Raw genomic sequence first — 12,830 nt, forward strand, 5'->3', positions numbered from 1 at the left:
TCACGAAAAATCTGACCACCAGTTACCAAAGGCTCTAGTGTTCAAGAATTGTGGAAGACAGATAGTCCCAACATGCAAAGACAGCTGCGGTATATTACACTTCAGTCGTCCCTCAGTTACAAAGTCAAAGTATTTATTATTTTCTTTACCTTACCTTTGTTAAATAAGCAAAATAATGTTTTAAAATGCGGGAAAAATAACTTGCTCATTTTATTAATTATTAAAAAAAAATATATACATAATTATGTAGTACCTATTGCAATTGCTGAAAAGCAGCTCAATTAAAATGGAACTGGGCTGAGCACGTCAGCCGAATGCATCCTGACAGATGGGCCAACATCGTCACCCAGTGGTTGCCACAGGATGGTCATCGCAGGCGGGGTAGGCCCCGAAAGACATGGTGAGACGACCTGGATGCCTACAACCCTGATTGGTGGGAGGTCTCAAAAGATCGAGAGGTGTGGAGACAAAATGGGGAGGCCTTTGCCCAGCAGTGGGACAGTACGGGCTAAGAATAATAATAATAAAAAAGTACCTATTGAAAACAGGCATTGACTAGTAAATTAAATTAAATAATTAAATAGCTCACAGCAACTCGGGACTAGGTTACTTCACTTAATAAAAACTGAAATTGGTTTAATAAATTGTATATTTTTTATTTGTATCAAAATATTACATAAGTACCCTGGTAATTACAGACAATTTTGTTAATACTTTAATACAAAATATTTTTTTATTAAAATTATATCTTTAGTCTAGATTCGTACTAACAAATGTAAAACTGTATATTTTGGAGTGTTCAAAAATATAATACAATTAAAGCAACTACTCCTATTATATACCTACATATGTATAATAATATAAACAGACTAACTTTACTATTTCCTAAATATATTTACTTGGAGCATTAAGTACTTGTCACATGTTTCTCTTAAAAACTAATTTCATAATTTGTCTTTTATACCTTGAGTTGTCAAATGGTAACTCTATCTTTTGTAAAATTCAATTATAATTAAATTATAACAGTATACACAATTCAAGAATCTTATATAAAAAAGAATAAGCATTATGATCATTTCCTTCTTTTTTATATAAAAAACTAAATGGGAATTATACAGGCAATGGTATATTCGTAGATTTTTATAAAAAATATCTAGGTTGGCGACTTGCTTGAAGGTTATCGATTCATTTTCTTGTGAAACGGATCACTACACTAACATTTCGAGGAATGTACTTAAGTTAACGCGCTATTTATTTTAATGTTGAAGTTAATGGGAATTTACACATTGTTTTTCTTGTGACAACGGAATGTGTACAAAAATTAAGGAACACAAAATAAATGTAAATAAAGGCATGATTCATACTAGAAGTGGGCATGATGCTTAACGACGATGATGATAGAGAGTAGTATATAGCTTAGGGAAAATATTGAACTTGTAGCGATCTTCTCGAAACGGAATGTGAGCTCTCAGAGAGACAGTCCTTACAAAAAATATCTACAAAAATAAAGAAGACACTACATTTATTTTCCATAGTGATAATGATGCTAGCCAGGAGAGGATGGACACCGCATGCGGTAAAAATCATCAGATCACAATATATTAGAAACGGAATGTTAGCTTAGAGAGGTAAATATCTACAAAAGTGAAGAATTCCTTCTCTATGCCGTGCTATTACTGCTTGTATAGCTGTGGATAGCACTATGTGTATGGCTGACACTATAGATGATCATGATGCATGGCGACGATGATGTTGGCGAGCGCGGTGCGGGCGTCGCAGGCGGGGAAGCTGTCCAGCACGCGCACCGCGCGGGACGTGTGCGAGCGCTGCAGGCGCAGCGTCTCCTCGATGCCCGGCCCTGATAACACTGCTTCGTAAAGCTGGAAAAATATAAACATGCCTTAAAATTCACCATATAAACGACAAAGCTTTATTGACTTAGAAAATCATAAAATAACCGGTCTGAATGGAGTAAATAACAACATTTTTTTGGGCGTCAAGATAGATGGACAACGTTTGGCAGGGAAACAATGATAAGCAATTTATTACAGCCTAATCCTTCTCATAAACGCGAGAAGTTTAGGGCGTTTGTGCCTCTTTTACAGAAAAACTACTGGATGGATATTGATGAAACTGGGCAGTAATATGGCTTGTCAGAATTGTTAGATATTTTATCCACATTCGGGAAGTAGTTCCTTCGGGTAGCAGCTAAAAAAGAAGCTAGTTATTAAACAAAATCCCTAGTAAAACTTCAAGAATAAGGCAAACTTACAGCATGATAATCAACATCATGCACGCTCTTCCTGCCAGCTTCAATGTACTCGTACAGCTCAGGCCGCGCCTGCAGCGTGAAAGCCAGCGGTGCCCCCACCAGCGAGAAGCTGGCGGGCTCGGGGCCTGTGAACGCTTCAAGGTCCAGGAATGCCTGCCATGCGAGTGCTAGGTGACAGCCGAAGAGGTAGCCCTGGGGATGAAGTTGCAGTTAAGAATAAGGACAACATTTCGAAAATTGGTATGGTTAATTTTTGGCGACAGTACAGGCACCAGTTAAGGTGAAGAATAAATATCACTGCAACACTATTTTGTGCCAAAATGTTAAAGAAAATAATATGCCAAAAGCCAAACATGAAGAACATGAAGACTATGAAGCTCATGATGCTGTCAAGCAGGCCAGCACCAACATTTACTCTCTTTTATTCATGTTGTCCCTCAAACTTGAATCCATACATCTCCTCTTCGGTATTCCTCTCACATTCTCCCTCCATCCAAACAGTCATACCTAACACACAGTATATTTAATCTTCTAAAATAAGACCTAGGTTCAATCCTATGCTTCAAACTTCAATGTGACTGTACCTGCGTCTGCAACTCCTGGTTATGTCCAGCCAGCTTCAGAGCAGCAGAGCAGCTCTTACCCAGCAGAGCGCCTGCCGCCAACACGTGACGAGCTGACCACTCGCGGCCAGCGCAACCGATCACTCCGCCCATTGGGAGAGGGTCTGTTATTATGTCCCATTCTGGAAGGTTTGGAAATGGTGGTGGAATTAGAGTTTGGTAAGACAGTAATCATGTAATACGTTACGGGAACTGAGAACTAATGATTTAAGAACTGTAGTAATAGTATTTAAAGGCAGATAATAATTATACTCGGAGGACAGTGCTTACATAATATGTACGTACGGTATTATTTACTATTTACGTAAATAAAATGAAAGTTCACCGAAGTTTAAAACTACCTCTTTCTATATAACCGGAACAGTGTCATTCAATACTCAGAAAGGTTCATTGCGGAATCGATTCATTGAACTTTAGTAATTTTATTCTTCTTCAATTAAACGACTAACAAAATCAAGGAATTTCCTAGCTTTATCACGTCAACCTATAAACTGACGTCAACACGGAACAAACCAAGAAAACCGAAAGTCGCAAAACAAATAGCAATTGGTCGAACCAGTAACATCTGTCCCCATTGTCCGCCAGTGTCACGTCCGAATGGAGGGCGCAGCATAGTTCCTTGCGACAGGCGCGACAAGAATACTAATGTACCCTGAATGTACCACAATAATGTACCACTTTTAGATCGGAATGCGATGATTTCCAATGTATTGTGGACCCGATTTATTTGTGGGTGTTGGTTTCTGTTTTATGCTTTGTTTTATTTAAGTTGAAGAATGGTTTGGGTTGTCGAATGCTTATGAAAGGTAGATTACGAAGATACACCAAAAAGACAGAAAGACAGCATTATGATGCTACGTAAATCTATCCTACTTAATATTATAAACGCGAAAGTTTGTATGTATGGATGTTTGTTACTCTTTCACGCAAAAACTACTGAATGGATTTTAATGAAACTTTACAATAATATAGCTTATACATCAGAATAACACATAGGCTACAATTTGTAAACATATTGTTCGAAATACTAAACCTGCGCAGACGAAGTCGCGGGCACCAGCTAGTTCTTAAATAAATAAGAATCAAAACCGAGTATTTTAAATCAAGAAGGTACAAGGTGTCTTCAACTCATAGATGAAACTAAACGTTTTCGTCGAATTGCTAATACTAATAAATCAGCAACCTCAACCTGTAAGGTGATGAATATGTATAGCTAGCATGCAAATAATAATTTTAGCTACGCCTTAATTTGTTTTCGCTTAAGTAAACTTTAAGTGGTGTTAATTACTTAACCCACATCCGTGCAAATAGAACCAGTTTTAACTAAATGTACTGAGCTGTTGGTGTTTTAGTGACCGTTTCTACTGAGCCTAATGAAGAGAATAAGAAAATGGCTACTTGTGACCAGTTGTTGTTATTGTTGCCTGCGGGCGGACGTATTGGTAAAAGGATACAATAGTTATTGAAATCGGTACCTACCTCCGATTTGGTACCTCAAAATCCTTCACACCTCACGTTTACTTCCTACGCATTCATACTTTCTTTTAATCCTAGAGTCCTTTTACAAACTTATGAACAATAAACAGATATGGAAAATGTTCAAGTGGCTCAACAAAGTCAAATTACCTGAAGCTTCCTGTATCTGCTCCTTAGGCAGTGGTCTCGACGGCAATGGGTTGTTCTGCTCATCACGTTCACCGAGGAACTCCGCTTCAGCCAGGTCTCGTACTGCTGAAGACATCAGTTCTACCAGCTCTTGGTTCCTGAAAAATTCGAAGACAGAAGGTTTAGTTTAGTAAAGCTAGCGTTGGTTTGGCACCTAATTTTGTGCGAATTTTATCGGGATTTGATTGAAATCGGGAATAACAATAATAAAGTATAGACAATATTGCAAAACGTGGCTTGTTTTGAAGAGTATGGTTTAGTAATTGATGAAGTGAAAACTTAAGGAATTAAGCTTAAGTGCTAGCTACTTCTAAATTAGCTTGTAAAATAGACACACTGTCACCAAGACAGTAATTTTCGTTCTAACGCGTGACAAGATAAATCTTCACTAAAACAATTAACATCATTAAAACGCAATTTAGCCACACATCATTATAAATTACGAAATGTAAAATTATCGCCATTAGCTCTATAGAAGAGTTATCGCGTGTTAATTTACAATGAGTTCGTCATGTTCTGCCAACTATGTTGCGTAGCTGGGTCAATAGGTCACTATGGCCTATGGTCATATGACAGATTGCCACCTCATTTTATGGTAAAGGACGATGATTGCACAATTATTGATTAGTATGTATAAGGGAGGAGCATCTCGTTTGCAGACTAATCGTTATAGTTGAAAAACTTGTTATAGAGGATCCCGAAAATACATAGGAAATCACAAATTTTTGTTTGTTTGTACACACTTATAAATAAATGCGTACTGCTAGACCTCAAGAGAATGTATGAAAAATAAAATCCTAATATCTAGAGCGTGCTAATAATTCTATTGTAAGTTATGTTGTCACACGCGTTACGAACTATGAATAGGATAACATTAACAAAAGTGAAAAATTAAGTAACAGTCAGACCTAAGAACGTTTTGTGCAAAAGTATTATAATTCTGAACGTCATTTTAATCTTAATATGTTTGACCGAAGATCACGACATAAGTCAGTTTTAGATTTAATCTATTAACGAGTAGTTTACAAACTAGCCGATTGGTACGAATTGTGGTGGAAAATCAGAAAAACGATGAACCAGGTGAATCAGCAAGAAAGTCAACATTCGTAGAAGCAGCACACGGTTAAACTTTTCTCACATTACCCATCACAATTTAGAGCAAACGTGTGGAAACCAACATTATACATAAGTATGTATATAGTACCTATAGAGGTAGTAAAATGGCGAGCCGAGTTCAAAACTCGCGACCTCACAACTTGTAAAGTCAGGGCCGTGATATCTGGGACAACACTGATCTACGAGTAGCTTTAGTTTACTCATGCGAAACTAACGAATCGGTTGTTAGAACCAAATATAATTTTCCTATGTGATGGCTGTTTCCGTTGTGGTGCATGCTCCGTGTAAAATATTTTCATATCCATGTTTAAATGCTGTAGTTTTATTAAGTACCAGCCAGCGAACATCTCAGAATACGTATTCAGCTCCAAAAATGTTTGACCACGTCTCATTTGAAAAAGGTGTGTGTCTGTGGCATCACTTTAGATAACCATCTCTATTTATAGAGATATTTATACGCCATAACGTCTATAACTTTACGTCGACGATCGAGCATCGTGATCGTACTCAACAGCATGAGACTTTTTAGATTATACCAACTTTGACTTCTAATCTGAGGAGTAGCAAGTTTCACCTTGTCACTAAATAAAAAACAAAATACGATGGCTGCAATCATCCCATTCAATGCATATAACACAAAATACCAACAAAAACATACAGACAGACACTTTCACTGTTACAAGCAAAGATACTAATGAACGGCAGGTTGCGTAATGTCGGAGCGTAAAGTATTACGTTATGGCGATACCGGATTGAGCATCGTTCTCAACAGCACCTACAGCTGGTGTTGTGGTCAAGTTTATAGTCATGTTACGTGGGGTAGAAGTGGGACAAGAGAGATAAATCGGAGATCATTATAATATAGTTAATTTGAGTCAGATTCAAGTGTGAATGTGAATTAAAGGTAGACTGGTGTGCTTATAGCAAGACCCTTCGTGTCACTGCATATGCGATTCCGTAACTGCTACATCGTGGTAATGTAGAATATCGTATTCATCAGAAAATGTTTGAGGAACTTTAGTGCCCTACTCATGTAACTACGAGTATGTGTTCAATTTATACCAACATATTCACGTATATCTCTATGCGATGAACAACAACCCACAAACTATTTTGTTGAATGCAGAAACCACATTTTCTAACCATTCCTCATGATTGAGAGTCATCACTGTCAAACGATACAAAAGAATTACCAATTACAATTTAACCTTTAGAGGCGCGCTTTCTTAGTTTTCTCTCGTCGTGTTGAATGCATGCGTGTTGTTCCAACTGTCATTCGTCACTGACATGGCCTCATGACCAAAGGGATTTCAAAAGGTCACGAGCATCATTAATTTGATAAAGAAATTCTTCTAGAGAAATTAAGGAAATACGAAAAAGCTGTAGTAAACAAAGCGAGCTTTAAAATACAAATACCTGGTTGTTGGCTCTTCTGTCTTATCTCAATCATTCTCAAAAGTCAGACAAAAATAAACAGCAAATAAAACAAATTAAACAAAGTAAGTGATAAATCCTGCATCAGTTCCTATTGATTTACGTGTCTAGAGTCTAGACTAATATGTATTGAATGGGTTATGTAATAAACCAACCAAATCGATTGTTTATATTTCGGTGTCGGTATAGATAGCTGTCTTCGGATCTATACTGTGAATGAACCTCTTTTGACTACATATTATCTAGCTGTCTTGTCTTCGCTTAATTATCATACATTTTCAACACGACTGGATCCCCCACCTCGTCTTATGTATTGAAATACAAGATTAATGCGACCTCTCACCTACATGGCGGGCTCATTTGCATTATGTTTCATGTTGAATAATAATTTCCTATAATTTGACACCAATGCTTTCATTGATTTTCGTTGAAGTTTTCTTCGATAAAGGTTTGTTTGTTAGATGTGTTAGCAATTTCTACTTTGTCACTGTTTCCTTCTTTCTGTATTTTCTAGAGTTTCTAAAGATCGCTCATTTGTACTTCATACATCATTTAAAAAAATAATTTATTTTACAAGGCTAATTCAAAAATCTACCGACGTATCCACAACATACCTAGCTGTAAATGTAGACGATACGTATTGAATCTATTACACTCTTGGGACCATTTGAAGGTTCCCGGCGAAGCTAAGACATTGTAAACCGACTACTATTATTATCACACCCAAAGTTGATACAAAAGAAAAATTCTCACTCACCTCAAATTCGCCAGCTCAGAACAAGAGTTAGCTAACAGGTAATCTCCGCTGAGCAGGGCTATCTTGTTGCCGAACATCATGTCATCAGGTTCGGCCGCTATAGGCTGTCTGGAGTTCATGTTGACCAGCCCTTTGTGCACCAAGTGAGAGGTGCGGATCATCTCTGTTACTTCTGCAAGAGCTCGTTGACTGTCGGAGAAGAAAGAAGAAGATTAGATTGATGTTGAGAATGACGGTGTTGGTTGCTTAACGGAGAATTGATTTAGGTGATTTAGTAAAATAAAACGCTTGTGAATGAATCAGTGTGAATCTTCAATTATATTTCTTGGTATTCCTTTAGATGCTAAAGGCATTATCAGGAACATTTCCATAATACAACAATGTGATTTGAAATCGTATTGCTGATTTCATTTTTTTTTATTTACTCTTATATTTTCATCATCCTCCTATTTGCTCCTGTTACTTAAGACAAGCGATAATTCGAAAGCAAGATCGTTTATTTTGAAAGTATTTCCTTGGACATGTCGATAACGCCTTTCTTACAAGTTTTATGTCTTTATTGAAAGTTGCTAAGTGCGTTGTTTCGAATCATAATTGAAAGTACAAACCAATATAAGGTTACTTGTTATGAACATGTTTTTGCTCATAAATCCACCTCCGTACCTACTATACAGTAACATTATCAGGTAGGATGTCACTTGGCAGAATTAATAAGTTACCAATTAATCACTTTTTACATTCACAGGAAGTTTTACAGCTGGTTTCGATAAATAAGGAAGCTACAGACTCTCAGACCTTCGACTGGACGATGCCCTTTAAATAATATACTGGTGCACTATGCAACAAATTCCACGGTTTATGTCCACCTTATAAAACATTGAGGACGCATAAAATTATGTTTATGACCGAATTGAGAGGCAGATAATGCGAGTTTATTGAAAATGTTCCGTGTTCTCGGATTGAAGGATGATTTCGAAAATTATGACGATGATGACGAAAATTCTTGTTATGAAACTTGTGGTTTGATGAATAAATCTGATTTTTGTATAACTCTGTGTTACGAGCATTGTATACCTTGCGTGGCATTGGTCAATAATGATTGAACTTTTGAACACATGTGCTGCATCCACGTCATTCAAGGTAGTCCAATTATGACTTCCTATGCCCAAATTCGCCACCCCAGTAGGTAACCATTATCATAGCTCTTACTTAAAGGACTTGTGAAGAGCATCTCTCTATTTTTTCCTCACATTTTCTTCCAGAACTTACCTATGCAAGACACCAGCGGCTTTGTCCTGCTCCATGTCTGGGATCTCGGGGCTGTGGCCGGCTGCTTTTGAAACCAGAAGCACGATGAGCCCCCACGCTTGCATGTTGTTCTTGCCATTGTAGATTAAGTTCCTGAACAAAAAGAGTTTCTATATTTATTTCTTTCTTTCTGGACTGCTAAATAACATGAGATTCGGGATAATTGGATATCAAGAGCGGCGGAGGCGATGGTTTGATACAGTTACCATGGCCCTAGAATATAAAGAGTAGAAGACAGAACATGTTTGATAATAAGGGCTGAGGATTGTCGGAAAGAGTTACCTCAGTCTGAGGTCCTCAGACTCAGACCTATCATATAAGTAGTGGAAGGTACATCGATGGACAGGTTTTAGTCAGTAAAGTACTAATATTACCTCTCGCTCCACCGATAGCTGGCGGGCGTAGTCATTTATCAATTGATGCAAGTGTTATTTTAAAATCTTGACCTATACCAAGCTAATAAGAATATCTGTTCAAAAACAACCTCATTATTAATGTTCACCTACTACTTAAAAGTAAAATTTTTGAAACAGTAACACCAAAAGCTTGATAAAATCATTTTAATAAGGACACGATGTTATTCTCTGATGACGATGACCCTACAGGAAGTATGACGTAAAATTACTGCCTTTTCGTGATGTTGGTTAAATGTTTGAAGAATACTAATGATGAACACAAGTGATTAAATGAGCGATGATGTGCAATGTTGCAATAAGGAATGCATTGAACGCGAATCGGTAGGAACCTCTGCACGCGATGTTACGATATGGCTTAAAGTAGTTCTGTAAACCTACATACTTAGGATATGAATTATGTATGTAAATCCTTATCTATTACTCCTGTAAGTACTCTCAGAGGGAAAAGGCTGTGAGGATAAAAACATGGGGATGGATATGGAATACTTTGTTTGTAGTAAGTATGTATCGACAGGTGGACCTTATACGACGACCTTATAAAGGTCGCCGGAAGACGCTGGATGCAGGTCGCCTCCAACAGGTATCTGTGGAGATCTAAGGGGGAGGCCTATGTTCAGCAGTGGTCGTCCTATGGCTGAGATGATGATGAAGATGACGAAGTATGTATAAGGGTGTGTGAAGCAGGATGCGATACGGCTGAAAACAATGGGAGCAACTAGTATTGCTATAATATCTAAATGAGCTTTTGGAGGACAACAGTGTTTTGGTAAATGGTTTGAGTACTTTGTTGACATTCAGAAAGTCTTGTTTTTCAACAAAATCAAAAATTGTTATTATTGCACAGTTTGTCCGGAAATTGTAGCTACAGAAGGTTATCGTGGCAACCAAATATCATTATGACATCCTTGAAAAGTCCTTAGGAGGCATAAATGCACTTGACTGCATCAAGATCCGAGTCTAGACGATTTTGTTGCACGATAAACGGTAATGGTACGTTTACTTCAATTCTCAAGGTTTTTTTCTAAAACCAGTATCTAAAGGTCCGCTAAAATTTGTTCAGTACCTACAAAATAATACGAAGGTGAAATTATTCGATTTATAGGTAAGTATTACAACTTATAACCGAAAACTGTATAACGGGGAAATAAAGTCCATTCCAAACCAAGGGCAGGTTGTGGGTCTAAAAATACTACATATTAAAGTTCACTTGGCTCTCACTTTGAGCTGATTTCATGCTACATTATATGAGTTCTAGCTTTCGCCCGCGGTTTCACCCGTGTCCCGTAGCCGGATGGTGACAAAAACTAACCTAACCTTCTCCCGGGTCTAAGTTACCTCCCCTCTAATTTTCAGCCAAATCGGTCAAGTCGTTTTCATGTTATGTCGTGATTAAGTAATTACGAAATACTCTTGAGGACTAAGGAAGAATTTATGTAATGAAGTATTATCACAGACACAAAGGGTATCGATGGGATATCGACTGTTTCTGTTTCTGTAGCTAATAAAGACCTTAAGCTGTCACCTCTAATGATATTTTTGTGCAGCTGTTTACGGGAATAAATCAACAATAGACAGTGTTTCTTTAGGGATGGACCGAGTACAGACCCCTGAGGAACTCCTGAACACAATTCAACGCGGTAAGGACTATACGTCATAAGTGGCAATTCTCATTCTATGTATATACCTAAGTGTTTATATTTGGGCACAATCAGCTAATCGAGCTGTTATATTTATAACAAATTGGAACATTTAAATTCTGAAATTAAGTGGTGTGATAATCGAAGCCCTTAACATCGGCATCGACTGACGGCACGACGAATATAGATGATTCGCACCTACGAATTACATACGTATTTACGTCACTACCAGCGTACTAATCAAACCTGCCACATACTTAGCTGTCTTCAGCAAAGGATGGTTGCTCCCGACCAATTTGCGCAGATGTAAAGCTACGTTCGCAATTTCATCGCTCAGGACCCATCGCAGACTCAGGAAGGAGGTCGGATATCCGACAATCTTCTCCGCCTCACTCACTGCTCGATTCCAGTCCGGCTTCGAGTTGTGTTGGGCAACACTTGCTCGCTGCGTATTACATGTGCTCACTTCCCTCACAGTACAAGGTCCCCAAAGTTTCGAAACCAACGCACTAGATGACTGAACTTTCACTAAATCGTACTTCACAACGCGACACAAACGACTCAGACTCATTTTCCCAATGAACTGCACCGACCCGGGAATACTAACGACTACGCAATTCGAATTTCGAAAGCGCGAAAGTAATTATTTGCACAACAAACACTACTTGCACAAATTCAGCAATTTAATACAAAAATTCTGCATCAAATAAGATGACTAACGCAATAAATTTACTAAGTAGCACAAAATAGACTTTCCGACTAAATTCAATATCCTATGCAATGTTTGCAAAGACAGAATTTATTTCGTAAATAATTTTGAACGTTGAATTACGAACGTGCACAACTTTCGCGGGTGATCGGTTGACTGACCGAATGGTGAATGAAGTCTATGAACTGATTGACGTCAGGCCTGCTGATTCGCGGTTTGGGGATTGAAGTTTTCACAATGGTGGGCAGACAGAAAGATAGATGGATTGCATTTAGTTGTACCCAGATTACCAGAGTGTGATTTTATGTAAGTAATATGTATGATAGTGTGATTCGACTATACCATTACTTTATGTATCAAAAGGTAGGTAAACTAGGTGGAAACCAAATCTGTTAGTACCACTGGTACCACTCAACGAAACATATAAAAATTGATAGTATGTAGGTATGTATGTTTATAAGGAGATTGAAACGCACTATGGACACTGAGGGTAGATAATATTTATTTGAGTTCTTGAAGATATTCTTATTCTTACAGCTTCAAGCAGTGGAAAGTAGGAGAATACCCAGTGAAAAATAAAATGCGTTTAAACTCGTTTGCACGCATCATCAGCGACATCTATCTCGCTTTATGGTAACCTTTAAGTTGAATGGACGGACCACTAGTATGTGTTTGAAGTGGTAGATGTTGGTGTTTTTTTTGTAGGTACTTATTATTTTTTATATTTAGATTGTATCTCATATCGTATTTTATTCGATGGCAATGTGTGAAAATGATGAGTTCAATTCTTACGGTTAGGTTAGTTAGGTGAGTTTGAGGACACACAAAAATACTTAGTATAATAATAGGGTAGGGGTAAAATAGGTAAGCACTTATTTCAGTAAGGCAGGAAT

The 12,830-nt window shown here is 37.7% G+C and overlaps 1 protein-coding gene across 1 annotated transcript; it reads right to left on the reverse strand.

Annotated features, from left to right (window-relative positions):
• Window positions 1-631: 631 nt before the first annotated feature.
• LOC110374562 (all trans-polyprenyl-diphosphate synthase PDSS2) lies at window positions 632-12,109 on the reverse strand. Its single transcript, XM_021332314.3, has 7 exons — window positions 11,486-12,109; window positions 9,137-9,268; window positions 7,868-8,056; window positions 4,522-4,658; window positions 2,857-3,017; window positions 2,273-2,464; window positions 632-1,880 (listed from the first exon to the last, which is right to left on the reverse strand). The coding sequence occupies exons 1-7, from the start codon at window positions 11,797-11,799 to the stop codon at window positions 1,719-1,721; spliced, it is 1,287 nt and encodes a 428-aa protein (XP_021187989.3). The 5' UTR covers window positions 11,800-12,109; the 3' UTR covers window positions 632-1,718.
• Between the last annotated feature and the right edge of the window lie 721 nt (window positions 12,110-12,830).

Source organism: Helicoverpa armigera, chromosome 4 (assembly GCF_030705265.1).
Source record: "Helicoverpa armigera isolate CAAS_96S chromosome 4, ASM3070526v1, whole genome shotgun sequence".
NCBI lineage: Eukaryota > Metazoa > Arthropoda > Insecta > Lepidoptera > Noctuidae > Helicoverpa > Helicoverpa armigera.

Excerpts from the sequence above, each read along its gene's own strand:
- LOC110374562 (XM_021332314.3), bottom strand. The coding sequence starts at position 11,799 with ATGAGTCTGAGTCGTTTGTGTCGCGTTGTGAAGTACGATTTAGTGAAA. Across the intron at positions 8,057-9,136 it reads GCCGCTGGTGTCTTGCATAG|TCAACGAGCTCTTGCAGAAG; the intron begins GTAAGTTCTGGA and ends CTTCTCCGACAG. Across the intron at positions 2,465-2,856 it reads ACCAGGAGTTGCAGACGCAG|GGCTACCTCTTCGGCTGTCA; the intron begins GTACAGTCACAT and ends CTTCATCCCCAG.